Consider the following 12,927-nt stretch of genomic DNA (forward strand, 5'->3'; position numbering starts at 1 on the left):
GGAGAAACTCACCAGGGTAGAGACAGGCGAAAAGGTTCATTGTAGAACATTCGCCAAAATGCACGGTAGACTTTATAAGCAAGGACAGAAAGACAGTCAAAGCTGTAGTAGGTCTACTAACAGGGCATTGTAAGCTAAATAGGCATCTAAAGCTGATGGGATTGACAGACGAAGCTATGTGTAGGTTCTGCCAATCTGAAGAAGAAACGTCAGAACACATTTTATGTCGGTGTGACAGCCTGGCAAATGTGCGGTTCCCGGTAATATGCAATGATAGGCCATTGCCAAGGAGTTACATGGAGGGTTCAGTCTCCAAGTTGCTAAACTTTGTGAAAAGGATAGGACTGGAGAATGTAATCTAAAGATCAGAAGAGTACCACAATAGATCTGAGAAGGTCGCAGTGGATCCTCCTAAGATTATATTATAGAGCCACCTCTAAGAATCTAATCTAATCTAAGTGTACAATGGACTTAAATAAAAAAGTATTTATGTGTCAAAATAATAATTCTTAAAATTTATTAAACATAACAAAAACGTTAAGTATAAACATTATCGACCTTGGAAGTATATGTATAAAAAAGTTGATTTTTTAACTTATGAGAAACTACCACAAGATGCATAGACAGATATTTTAAATTTACATTTCACATTGACAAAATCATACACAACTTAAGGTATGTTGGCATTTGCTTATTTCTGCATTGTTACCAATGTGCAATAAATTAGGTAAAATCGGATTGTCCAAAATTGTTCAAATTTAATCATTCGGGATTCAGCATACATAAACCTTTAAAAAACCTATGCACAACTTCGCTGTGAAATCAACAAGAGAACCAATATTTGGACAGTTAAAAATTTGCATAGAATTTCCTGTGTTTCCAATACCGATGCACTACTCGGTATGGTATACTGTGTCCGACAGCCGCTGGGATAAACCCAAAATTTTGGGATTAAGTTTTTTTAAAAACGGATTTATCATCTATGGGTGTCCTACTTTTGATATCCGAGTGATGACAAAGTGGCATCTTTGGGGAAATTAAGATACGGGGTGATTCATTATCAATTATGTGAAATCGAGTGTTATTCGAGTTATCGAGTTATTTTGTGTGTTTTTAACATGAAAAAATGTGTTTTACATTGATTTAATAATGTCGTTTTTTTCATAGGTATAAGTGATAACGAAACATCTTATATACAGGGTGATAAAACATAATATATTTTCACGTTAATTGAAGGTAAAGCGAAATATAAAATTTTTGCATTTTGTATACTTTGTAGGTATGTATACAGGGTGGTGACAATTTCGATGCTCAACATTGGCATCTCAGAAACTACGAGAGATACGCAGTCGGTTAAATGGGACAAAAGTTGCGTAATTAGAAGTTTGACACACACCTATGAAGAAAACCCCGGTATCTTGATTAGTTTCGGATTGATGTCAAAAAAATGAAAATAATACGTTTATTTTAAATGACAATATCTTCAAAACTATTGTATCTATTGCAACGTAAGTTGGTAGTTTTATATTTTTGACCTCGGCCAGTTAAATGCCGTTTTCAGAAAATTTCTAAGCCTTCTAGGTTTCGCACAACAGCCAAGTTTTTGTTTTCTTATGGCCGCCATTTTGAACTTTTACACTATTAGATAGAGCGAAAAAAAGTCTATACGGTGGTATCTAATTTTTATTCATTATTATGTAAATTCACAAAAAAATAGATGTTTTAAAAAGATCAAGTAAATTCGCCGAAGTCTGCCTTGGAAATCCAGTTGACACTTTATATGTCAGCAAATTATTTTTTGTTTGTTCTATTACTTGTGAAAGTGTCAAATCTGGACGCACAAAAATTGTATAATAGAGTTCAATTCAGGTCAATACAAGCAATTATTGTATTAAAATGACTATCAGATATCAGTATCAGATTATTTGTAGTCTGGTTTCTCTAATTAAATGACAAGTTTCTTTTGCATAATAATGTCAATTTTTTTTCGCCCGTCCATAATATTTTTCTCTAAAAAAGGGGGCTTTCTTGAATCTTCTCTTGTGATCACCAGCATATAAAAAATGTAAATTTGGTACACAATTAAATTTTGTAACTTATGTTTTTTGACAATTTTCCCTACATAAGAATCGCTTATACAAACCTCGCGACTTATTTTACGGCTAGAAGTTTTCTTCGACTTATTTCAATCTTTCCTTTAAAATATTTCCCTCTTGTTTTTTAAAGCTACCAGCTACTGCTAAATTTCTTGAAATCCTTGCGAAAATAGTACGATGAGGCTGTGTCCTTTCAGGATACAATGTTCTATAAATTGCGGTATATAATTTTTTTCCTATATCGGAATTTCTATTATTTTTTAAGTAAACATCATACACATCTCGTGTTTCCTCACTTCTAAACATATTGTTGACTGTTAATACACTTTACACTATCTATTATAAATTTTTGTGTCCAGATATGACACTTAATAGTGTAAACAAAAATTAACTTGCTGTCATATAAAGTGTCAATGGAATTTCCAAGGCAGACTTGATCTTTTGAGCGAATTTTTAAAAAATCTATTTTTTAGTGAATTTACTGTATAAAAATTAGATACCACCGTATAGATTATTTTTGGATCTATCTAATAGTATAAAAATTCAAAATGGCGGCCATAAGAAAACAAAAACTTGACTGTTGTTGTGCAAAATCTTGAAAGCTTAGAAATTTACTGAAAACGGCATTTCATTGGCCGAAGTCAAAAATATAAAACTACCAACTTACGTTGCAATAGATATAATAGTTCAGAAGATATTGCCCTTTAAAATAAACGTATTATTTTCATTTTTTTGACATAAATCCGAAACTAATCAAGATACCGGGGTTTTCTTCATAGGTGTTTGTCAAACTTCTAATTACGCAACTTTTGTCTCATTTAACCGAATTCCTATATATCTCTAGTAGTTTTTGAGATGCCAATGTTGAGCATCGAAATTGTCACCACCCTATATACCTAATGTATGAGTAAAAGAATAACAAACACATTTTTTATACAGGGTATTTCAAAAATAACATTACTTCCGTTGAAGGACTAGGGTAAATATTTTAAACACGCATATCATAAAACATTAAAGTTTATCAGTAGGTATCAACCTCAGAATCAACTTCTTTATCGGAAACCAAATCTTCATCCTCATTATCATTAACCGGTACAGCGAGGGTCAGTTCGTTGCAACAATGTTCGTTCCCGTGGCACATACAAAACATTGTGCAAGGCAATCTAGCACCTTTACACCCACATCTTTTTGTGCTACACGGACTGGCACTTGAACAAGAGCAACGAATCAATTTGTAATATATCGGAAGGTGCCACCTCGGCCCTTTCTGGTAGGGTGACTGGTAACAAATGCTTTCCGTTAGCATCTACGAAAAATCCATAGTCCGTCGCGTCTTGTAGGTTAGGCGGATTAGGTTCTAAAGCATTTAGCTACATGGAAGTCTGTAGGTGCACCCGTTTCATATTTTCTACGCATGCCTCGTTCGTTGGCGGAAGCGAGCGTAAAAGAGACAATTGTGACCTTCCGCATGAAGTTCTTTCTGCCCAAAGTTGTACACGAGACTCGGGTGTGGAATAACAAGATGCTCTTCCATAACATGCTGTTATAAATTTAGCAGCCTGACTTGCAATTTCATCCATATTTTTGTTTCCTTGGCCTAAGACAAAGAGTTTTGATAACCTTGTTTTTGCCTATTCCATAATTCTATGCGTTGTGCACCAGCAACTGAAAGTTTTTCACTTTTCTTCTGACAGGAAAACTTCCAGTCAAAAAAAACACTTTTCACTCATGTTTAACGAGGTATTATTGTTACAATCAAATTTTATTCTGAAAGAGAAATCACTATTATCTTTCTGCCTTGGGATGTAGACCTTTAAGTCTAAATTATAAGATCTGCAGTTTGCAGTCAGTAGTCGCAGTCGGTCGTTCCATCAGATTTAAAATTTCATGAACTTGGAACGGCCAACTACAGCTTGCAACTGCGAACTGTAGGGCTTATAAAATTAGGCTTTAATGGACAGGACACTGATATCGGCAAACTAAGCATTTTCCTTCATCACCCTGAAAAAGATATATTTAGTATAACATAATTATGTAAGTAATAAAATTGAGTTAATGGAGCCCTAATGAAAACGTTTATGATATTTATATTTTCTTTTTACTGATACTTTAGGTTACAAACTAAAAGTATCAGCAACTGTAACGAAAAGTCCTATATTTCTATGCTAACGTTTTTGTTGAGGTTTTTAACTCAATGTTATTGCTTAATTCTAAATTATTAAAAATGTTTGTTCACAAACATTTCACAGAATCATTGAAATGGAAACACAAAATCATCGGTAATTCAAAGAATTTCGAACCTTAACCTAAAATTATTAATACCAACAATGATTGTTGAATTGAATTTAAGATACAAAGTTCTAAATACAAAAAAAATATTAATCGGAAAAATGTAGGTATAAGTTTTATTTTTTTAAATCACCCTGTATATTGCAAATAATAATGATTATTATTTTTATGCTATAAAGGTAAGCCTATATTTAGTATAATTACAATAAATTGACCAACCCACACAAAAATTAAGGCCTAAAGAATAAAACCTATCGAATACATGTTTATGTCTTATATTTTGGGACACCCTGTATATCTGGATTTCCCCAAGGGTGACAGCTTGTCATTAGCCGGATATGGAAAATAGACATATAGACATATAATAATCCGTCATAAAAAAACTTAATCCCACAATTCAGCGAAAAATCCGGGTTCTGCTGCCGGACTCTATAATATTTTTAAATGTGCACTATTAGTACCTGCATATTTTGTAATCAAAATTGCACTGAAACTCTCAAAAATTAAGTATCGAAACATTGCTTTGCCCTGTAGAATCATAGTTAAATAAATATTGAATTAACCACTTACCTATTTTTATCATTAGCAAAGAAAGTATCTGGGACCCATATTTTCTCAGCAAAATCACCGGAGAGCGTTAAGCACTCATATTGGTTACTAAAAGCTAGTCGCTCATCTTTCCAATATTGATTTAGGTATAGTGTGATAGTATAATCCTGAAAACACAGAAAGAATTTTTAAATAATGAGCAATACAAAAAAATATACACAATTCTACAATTTGCGTGAGGTTTGCCACTCGGGGAAAAATGTACATGAGCTGACAAAATATCATTTTATTGCCAAGCGCCTACCAATGACGGCGAAGAAGACTGCCTATGTCTGCCATATAATTATAGTCGACTGTCGTGAGACTGATGCCAATGACTGCCAGCGACTGTCAAGAAAACATACATGTAATTTCAACAGTAAGACATCCTTCGACAATTTGTCTACGTATTGAACGAGGGGTGTCTCACTATTGGAATTACATGTACAGGGTGGTCGAAATTGGTCTGTTTTAATAGAGAAAACCTATTTCCTGACTAGATAGAGCAAAACCGACATAGATGTCTTGGGCTCGATTTCTGAGAAACGTTTAATGGCGTAAACCGCCTGTTGATATGTCTTTTTGAATTTTTTACCATTTTGAAAATTGCCCATAACTTTTTTATTTTGCGGAATAATAAAATTCTGTAAAAACGTTATTAAGGCCCTTTTTTAGGCACAATCCAGTGGCGTGGTTAGTTTTTTTATATGCTTGCTGTTTTTGTCAGAAATAATAAAAAATATAATTTTTTAAATGGAAATCATAGTTGGCTATAAACTTAAAAAAATGCTGGCGTTTTACCCTTTCCTATGATCTAAAGTTATGGACATCTATTTCTAAGAATGAGAGAAATATTAAGTTTTTGATCTTTATATCGAAGCGGGCCTTGATTTTGTGTTGACCTATTTGCCTAATTATTTTTTATCACAATGTAATATTCTATATTATTATTTATCTGCATAATTAAAGACTTTTGAAAAGGAAAATTAACATTCTATATTAGTATTAGTAATTACAATTGAAATCGATACAATAAACAAAGACAAGTACGTAAAAGTATTTTTTGAGTGACGAATATAGTTTTCTAAAAAAAATCATCAAAGATGTACGAACTGAGCACCCCCTTGTTGAATACACAATAAACATCTTTTGCGCACAGAGTTACAACAATTTATTAGGCGAACTGGTGTAATAAGTCCAAAAGCTTGTCTAGTAGCCTTCTGTAATTCTTCTCTCGTCCCAATGGTTCTTCCCTTATATATAAGGCCTTTTAATTTCCTCCCATAAAAAAAGTCGAAAGGAGTTACATCACAGGACCTAGCAGTCCAAGATATGGGATCCCTTGTTCCAATCCAATTCTCTTTAAATTCTCCATTTAATAGTGCAGTTGTAACCCTGGCTTTTTAATTGTAAATGGTAATATTAATATAGAATGTTAATTTACCTTTTCAAAAGTCTTTAATTATGCAGATAAATAATAATATAGAATATTAAATTGTGATAAAAAATAATTAGGCAACTATAGGTCAACACAAAATCAAGGCCCGCTTCGATACAAAGATAAAAAACGCAATATTTCTCTCATTTTTAGAAATAAATATACATAACTTTATATCGTTGGAAAGGGTTAAACGCCAGCATTTTTTAAGTTCATAGCCAACTATGATTTTCATTTAAAACATTATATTTTTAATTATTTCTGACTAAAAAAGCAAGTATAGAAAAAAACTGCAAACGCCACTGGATTGTGCTTAAAAAAGTGCCATAAGAACGTTTTTACAGAATTTTATTATTCCGGGAAATACAAAAGCTATGGGCAATTTTCCAAATGGTAAAAAATTCAAAAAGACTCCGTATCTCGGTTGGCAGCGAAAATATGAAAAGGCGGTTTAGGCCATTAAACGTTTCTCAGAAATCGAGCCCATGACATCTATGTCGGTTTTGCTCTATCTAGCCAGGAAATAGGGTTTCTCTGTTCAAACAGACCAATTTCGACCACCCTGTACATACAGGGACATAATTTTAAGTGTATCACCCAATTTCAGATTTTCCTGTTTCCTATTTTAAGACAGTAAAAAGATATTTTAATGTAATTTTTCATGAGGATGCCGATTTTTATCTGAAAATTTTTTAAAACGTCAATTTTGACAGATACGACGCCATCTTGATTTTTTTAAATAGGAACCCCCTCATATTTTAGTATCTTCCGGTAGACATATTTTAACTAATTTGAAAAATATATAGTTTAGTATACTCGAAGGGTGTCTCACTATTGGAATTACATGTACATTTTCTGGGCAGTCGCTGGCAGTCTTATGGCAGTCGCCTATAATAATTACATGGCAGTCGTAGGCAGTCTTCTTGATAGTCACTGGCAGTCGCTTAGCAGTGGAAGGATATTTTGGTAGTACGTGTACATTTTTTACCCGAGTGAGACACCCCTCGAGTATACTTTGCCCTTACCATTTTCGATATACAGTGCATTTAAAAATGAAATGTTCCAGAATAATTTTAAGTGTCCCACCCAATTTAAAATTGTCGTGTTTCTTATTTTAGGACAGTAAAAAGATACTTTAATGTAATTTTTCGTGAGGATGCCGATTTTTTATCTGAAAATGTTATAAAACATCAACTTTGACAGATACGACGCCATCTTAATTTTTTTAAATGGAAACCGCTGCATATTTTCCAACTTCCGATAGATATATTTTAGCTAATTTCAAAAATATACAGTTTAGTGTACTTTGCGCTTACCGTTTTCGATATACAGTGCATTTAAAAATGAAATGTTCCAGAATCGTTTTTAATTGTCTCACCCAATTTAAAATTTTCCTGTTTGCTATTTTGAGACAGTAAAAAGATATTTTAGTGTAATTTTTTATGGGGATGGTGATTTTTTATCTGAAAATTTTTTAAAACATCAATTTTTTTTAAATGGAAACCCCCACATATTTTAGCATCTTCCGATAGACTTATTTTAGCTAATCTCAAAAATATATAGTTTAGTATGCTTTGCACTTACCGTTTTTTATATACAGTGGATTTAAAAATGAAATCTTCTAGAATTATTTTAAGCGACTCATTCGAAGTTTTCGAATTTTAAAATTCTTTAAAATGTTAAATTTGACGACGCGTTAAATTTTAATTTATTTATACTTTGATAGACTTCTTCAATCATCATCATCATCATTTAGCTTATTCCGTCCACTACTGAACAAAAGCCTCCCGTAGCCTGTATTCTTCAATATGACCTTTATATTTATTTAATAAAATAAATAGCCTGATGGTGATTTCTCAAACAAAATAAATAACAGCTCAACCAACTTATGTCATGTTATACATTTTAAAAGAATTCTATCTTAGTTGCTAACTTCGGGAGATAATTTCTCTAAATAAATTAATAAATCTTTAAAGTTGATAAATTGAATAACACAAGACTAGCTCAGCTCCTAAACGTATCAATTTGGCTTTATCAATTTAGGTGAATCAAATACGGGTTTTTGCAGAAAAAAATAAAGTTTAATTAAAAGAGAGTTAACAATACAATCGCCAGTGTCGTAGCATATTTTTCACAAAAGTGTCTTTAGATGAGTATCTAGACCACAAAATTTCATAAAACCAGCTTAACTCATTGGGAAATAATTTCAAAATGATTTATTTTTGCTAGCATTTCATTCAAGTCAACAAGGAGTTTTATTATTTATAATAGATTTGCATTAAAAATAATGCCAGCAATCATATCCGAAATTTGTGAATATTTCTTGAATCACTAGTAACTGTGTAATAAGGGACCACAGTTCGCCAAGAAAGGTAGACTGTGCTGTGGAAAATAAAAGCACATTTACATTTTTATTGACAGTCGGCTATTAAAATGTTAACTTAATAGCAATTTGATATTCTTGTCTTAGTGTATTGGTTAATAAATTATTACCAAAACTTTTAATATCTAACTTCTAATATATTATTATCTTACAATTTTGTGCTTTAAATGTTCTTTGGGACGTAAGAACGTTACAATTTAAATACAAAAAGATAGTATCGTCATATTACTAGATTGACTTTAGTATACTAAAGTTATATTTTGTTTGCTATTTCTTCAATTATTGTTTTAGAAATAAAAATGTTAATTTTGATTGTGTTTTCATTTGCGTATCTCCAGTGGCGCATATAGGATAAAATACGTCGTGGGCAAAGACAAAATTTGGCGCCCCCACAATTGCTTTCAGAATTCTTATATTTTGCCGCCCCTGTGCAGAAATTTTACTTGTAGGTATGATGTTTGCAGAAACTACATACCTTGTGTGTTCATGCGGTGCGTGATTAGAGTTTTTACCTATTGATTTCGGAAACATTTTGGCGCCCCTGGCGCCTGGCATCGTGGGCAGGTGCCCACTTTGCCCACGCCTAGATCCGCCACTGATCTGTTTCCCATATTACCTGCACCGCACAATCTCAAAGTGGATACATTTTTAAAAACTCTGTACTTCGTAGGGGACTCAAAATTTACTATTAAAAATAAAAAATGAATATACTTAAATAATTATATTCTCCATAAAAAGATGCTTTGAAATATTTTAATAGAAACACATAATTTTCGAAAGGAAAAAGTTAGTCAGCTAATTTTTAAAAATGTACATTTTCGAAAAACACCCTGTATCTCTTAAACTGTAAAGCCTGGTTGGCACAGTCAAAGTGTACTTTGATCAAATACAGTTGGACTGCATTATGTGTATTATGATTATGTAGAATAACAGCTTCCGCAGAATGACATCGTTAAATACAACCGAACCCATCGAAACTAATTAAATCGAATTGTTTAAGTGATATTTTTAAAAGTCAATAACTCGGAAACGGTTGCTTTAAGGTACATTGTGTGTATCTCAATTTTTGCTTAGAATTGAAGGAAAAACCGAAATATGGCAATAATATGGGGGGTCATTTAAAAAAATAAAACTTTGATGTGCCACAATATAATAAATATTTAAAAACCCTATAACTTTTATATTTAATTTTTTGCGGTACCTCTTATATTTTACCTAATAATCGACCCTTCCCATACATATCAGCGACCCTGAATGAAAACAAATCAGTTTGTTTTCTGTAGCGTCTTTAGCGATTGTATATTTCTCTATTGTTGGAATTATAACAAGTATGTATTAAAAAATCAACATTTTCCTCTGTATATTAATCATAATTAATGGTTATGCTTATCAATTTTTTGACAGAAATATATTCCAATATACTACAAGTCAATTATTATGTACATTTTCTACGTCTAACGATATATTTCCAATAAATATAATTACTTTGCCGTTCTGTTATTTTTTTCATTCCAATAAATGAGATATCATTTTTCATATATTCGTCAAAAATAATGGTTATTATTTATAATTCGATAAAGCTTAATTTATGTAATTTAATGAATACATATTCAATACAATCTTGCAATATGATAACAGATGATTTTTATACAATTCAAATAATGCTATATTTAGAATACATTATATATTTCATATTATAATTATGTTAGTAACGATAAAACAAAGGAAATAGATTAGGTCAAAATTCTAAATATTTCAAGAAAAATAATGAACAGTAGGATAATAATTTATTTTATCTGTAAGCAGTTTATTTCAGCAGTCTGTAAACGCTCCATTGAAATCATTTTTGATTTTTTTGAAGATAGGTACACAGCAATGCAGCCAAATCCATACTACCCCCCCCCCCCATAACACTGTTAAAAGGAATAAATTCTAAACGGTCCTCTGAATATATGGTGATTCACGGCGATGGCACGTTAGACGTTTATGGAGAACCGGTGATAGAATATTTTTGAAAATTTGGATTTTTGCCAATTTTTGGACTGCTCCATCTATCTAAAATATTTTCAGCGTTACCGCCGTCATTCATTCAGCGAGTTGCCGCATCATTTGAAAATTGGTAGCATCTTTCTTATTTTATATGGAACACCGGGTGTATTATTGCATTTGTGGGAACTACTTTTATATCTCATAATTTTTTATTATACCAACCTACACCTATCTCTGACATTTTTTGATGTAATTAATAAAACATGTGTTAAATTGACAAAAACATGGTCTTGAATAAGCATTGGTAAAATCATGAATTGGACATTTTAAACGTTTAAATTTGCATTATACATTAACGAAAGTCGATACATATTTATATTCGATCTGTCTAAAGGGCACAAACATAGTAAGGCATCTCGATGCGATGCTCGCCAAGATGCTGGCCGCGCTGCTCGCCAGGATGGTAGCCGCGATGCATCCTACGCGCACTGTTTTAAAAAGGTTTTAAAACGGCGAATAGGTGCGCGTAGGCATACTGAAACATTTACCATCGCCGTTTTATTAAGCACCAGTTTATGTAATAATAGCTATTAATTAGTATAGGCTTGGTGCACATTTCAGTTGATTTCAACAAATTCCTACCGCAGCGAGTCAATGGCAAAAATCAGAAATTATCCCTATCTATTTCACGTCGCCGTCATGTTGATCGCATAGAATAATATTGAAATCGTGGTTTTGTTATAATATTTAAGTATTTTAGTTTTTTGCTAGTGCAGTTATTGATACAAAAAGAGAGAAAACACTCAGGTACCAGGTTTGTGTGATGTAACGCTGTTTCGGGTAGTAAAAAATAAATGAAAAAGAATTCGAACTAGGCGTCGGCGTCGTGCTGTGTTGCGACAATGTCAAATGTTAATAAAATTGCCGAAAAAATGTTAACGCATAAAGGAGAGCGCAATTAGAGCGTTGGTTGGGTGCAATTACATTCAATAACTCAACTTTCCCGGATATTCAACTCTCCTGAAACAAAATTTTATAGCTTCATAGTTTCTCACACCGATTTGATCAAAAACAAAAATGGTTTCAAGCAGTTCGACGAAACAAGTGAGTAAACAAAGTGCTCGTTACATAATCAAAAAATTAAAAAGACATATACTATGAGAAGATAAAATATAATTTGCAATATTAATGGTATACTTTTTTTAATCGACTAGTGATTAAAGTACTTGCTATAAATAAAAAAGTCCATAAACTAATTTCGACTTTGAAAATAGCTACTGTCACTAGAAACTTGCCATGACGACATCAGCCCTCTTTGTTGCCATTTTATTGAAAAATTGCTCTTTATTCAAAATCTGAGCTAGATAGATATAGGACACCCTAATATATGTAGTTTGAAAGAGCATTTGAATCTGTTTCGATTTATTTAAAAAAATAGGTTGTCGTATTTGAAATAACAAAGTTTTTATGTAAAATAAATATTTAAAATAAATCATCAATTTTTGGTACCCCTGTATAAATTTAAGGCAGCAATACAATTTTTCAGTGAAGTTTATTTCTCTATCTTTAAACTTAGCACAAGAATTATTTCTAAAAAGTAATGTACAGGGTGTTGATAATCTATTCCATTGTAGCATGCATATTTAAATATCTTTATATATCTCAAAAACCAAAGCTTGTAAACATATTAATATATAATAACCCTTATAATACATGCCTTATTTTGTGTCCAAGGATCCAAATAAGAAATAAAATATCGGGTGTTCCATAAGAAAAAATATAATTTTGTTGTAAATCTTAGTTCTGACATACCCTGTACATTTCAAAATAATTTTAAATTATTTACATGGTCTTCCCACATATGCCCATAAAATATTTTGTTTCTACATATTTCCGTTTTCGTATAATCAACCGACGCGAATGAGTTGCGCCACCCCGTATATAGGTGTTCCGTTTAAAAAAATATTCGCGATCCACTCACACTTTTTTGAGCCACCCTTTAGAAGTTCAAATATTTTCCTCAAATACATCCTAATACATACTTTATGTCTGGACTACAAACTTCATAAGTTTTTTATTATTAGAAATACAGATGCCCGACGCACTATTGCCGGACCCTGTAGAATCAAGGTTATTACATTGTT

At 32.1% G+C, this 12,927-nt stretch overlaps 1 protein-coding gene across 1 annotated transcript in view; it reads right to left on the reverse strand.

Moving 5' to 3' along the window:
- LOC115878989 (gamma-aminobutyric acid receptor subunit beta-like) overlaps window positions 1–12,927 on the reverse strand; it is a 95,508-nt gene that overhangs the window by 66,160 nt on the left and 16,421 nt on the right. The window contains exon 2 of the mRNA XM_030895608.1: window positions 4,956–5,101. Coding sequence (XP_030751468.1) covers window positions 4,956–5,101 — 146 coding nt within the window. The remainder of the gene's footprint in view (window positions 1–4,955; window positions 5,102–12,927) is intronic.

The sequence above is a fragment of the Sitophilus oryzae genome, unplaced genomic scaffold (assembly GCF_002938485.1).
Source record: "Sitophilus oryzae breed Bouriz unplaced genomic scaffold, Soryzae_2.0 scaffold_1063_pilon_pilon, whole genome shotgun sequence".
NCBI lineage: Eukaryota > Metazoa > Arthropoda > Insecta > Coleoptera > Curculionidae > Sitophilus > Sitophilus oryzae.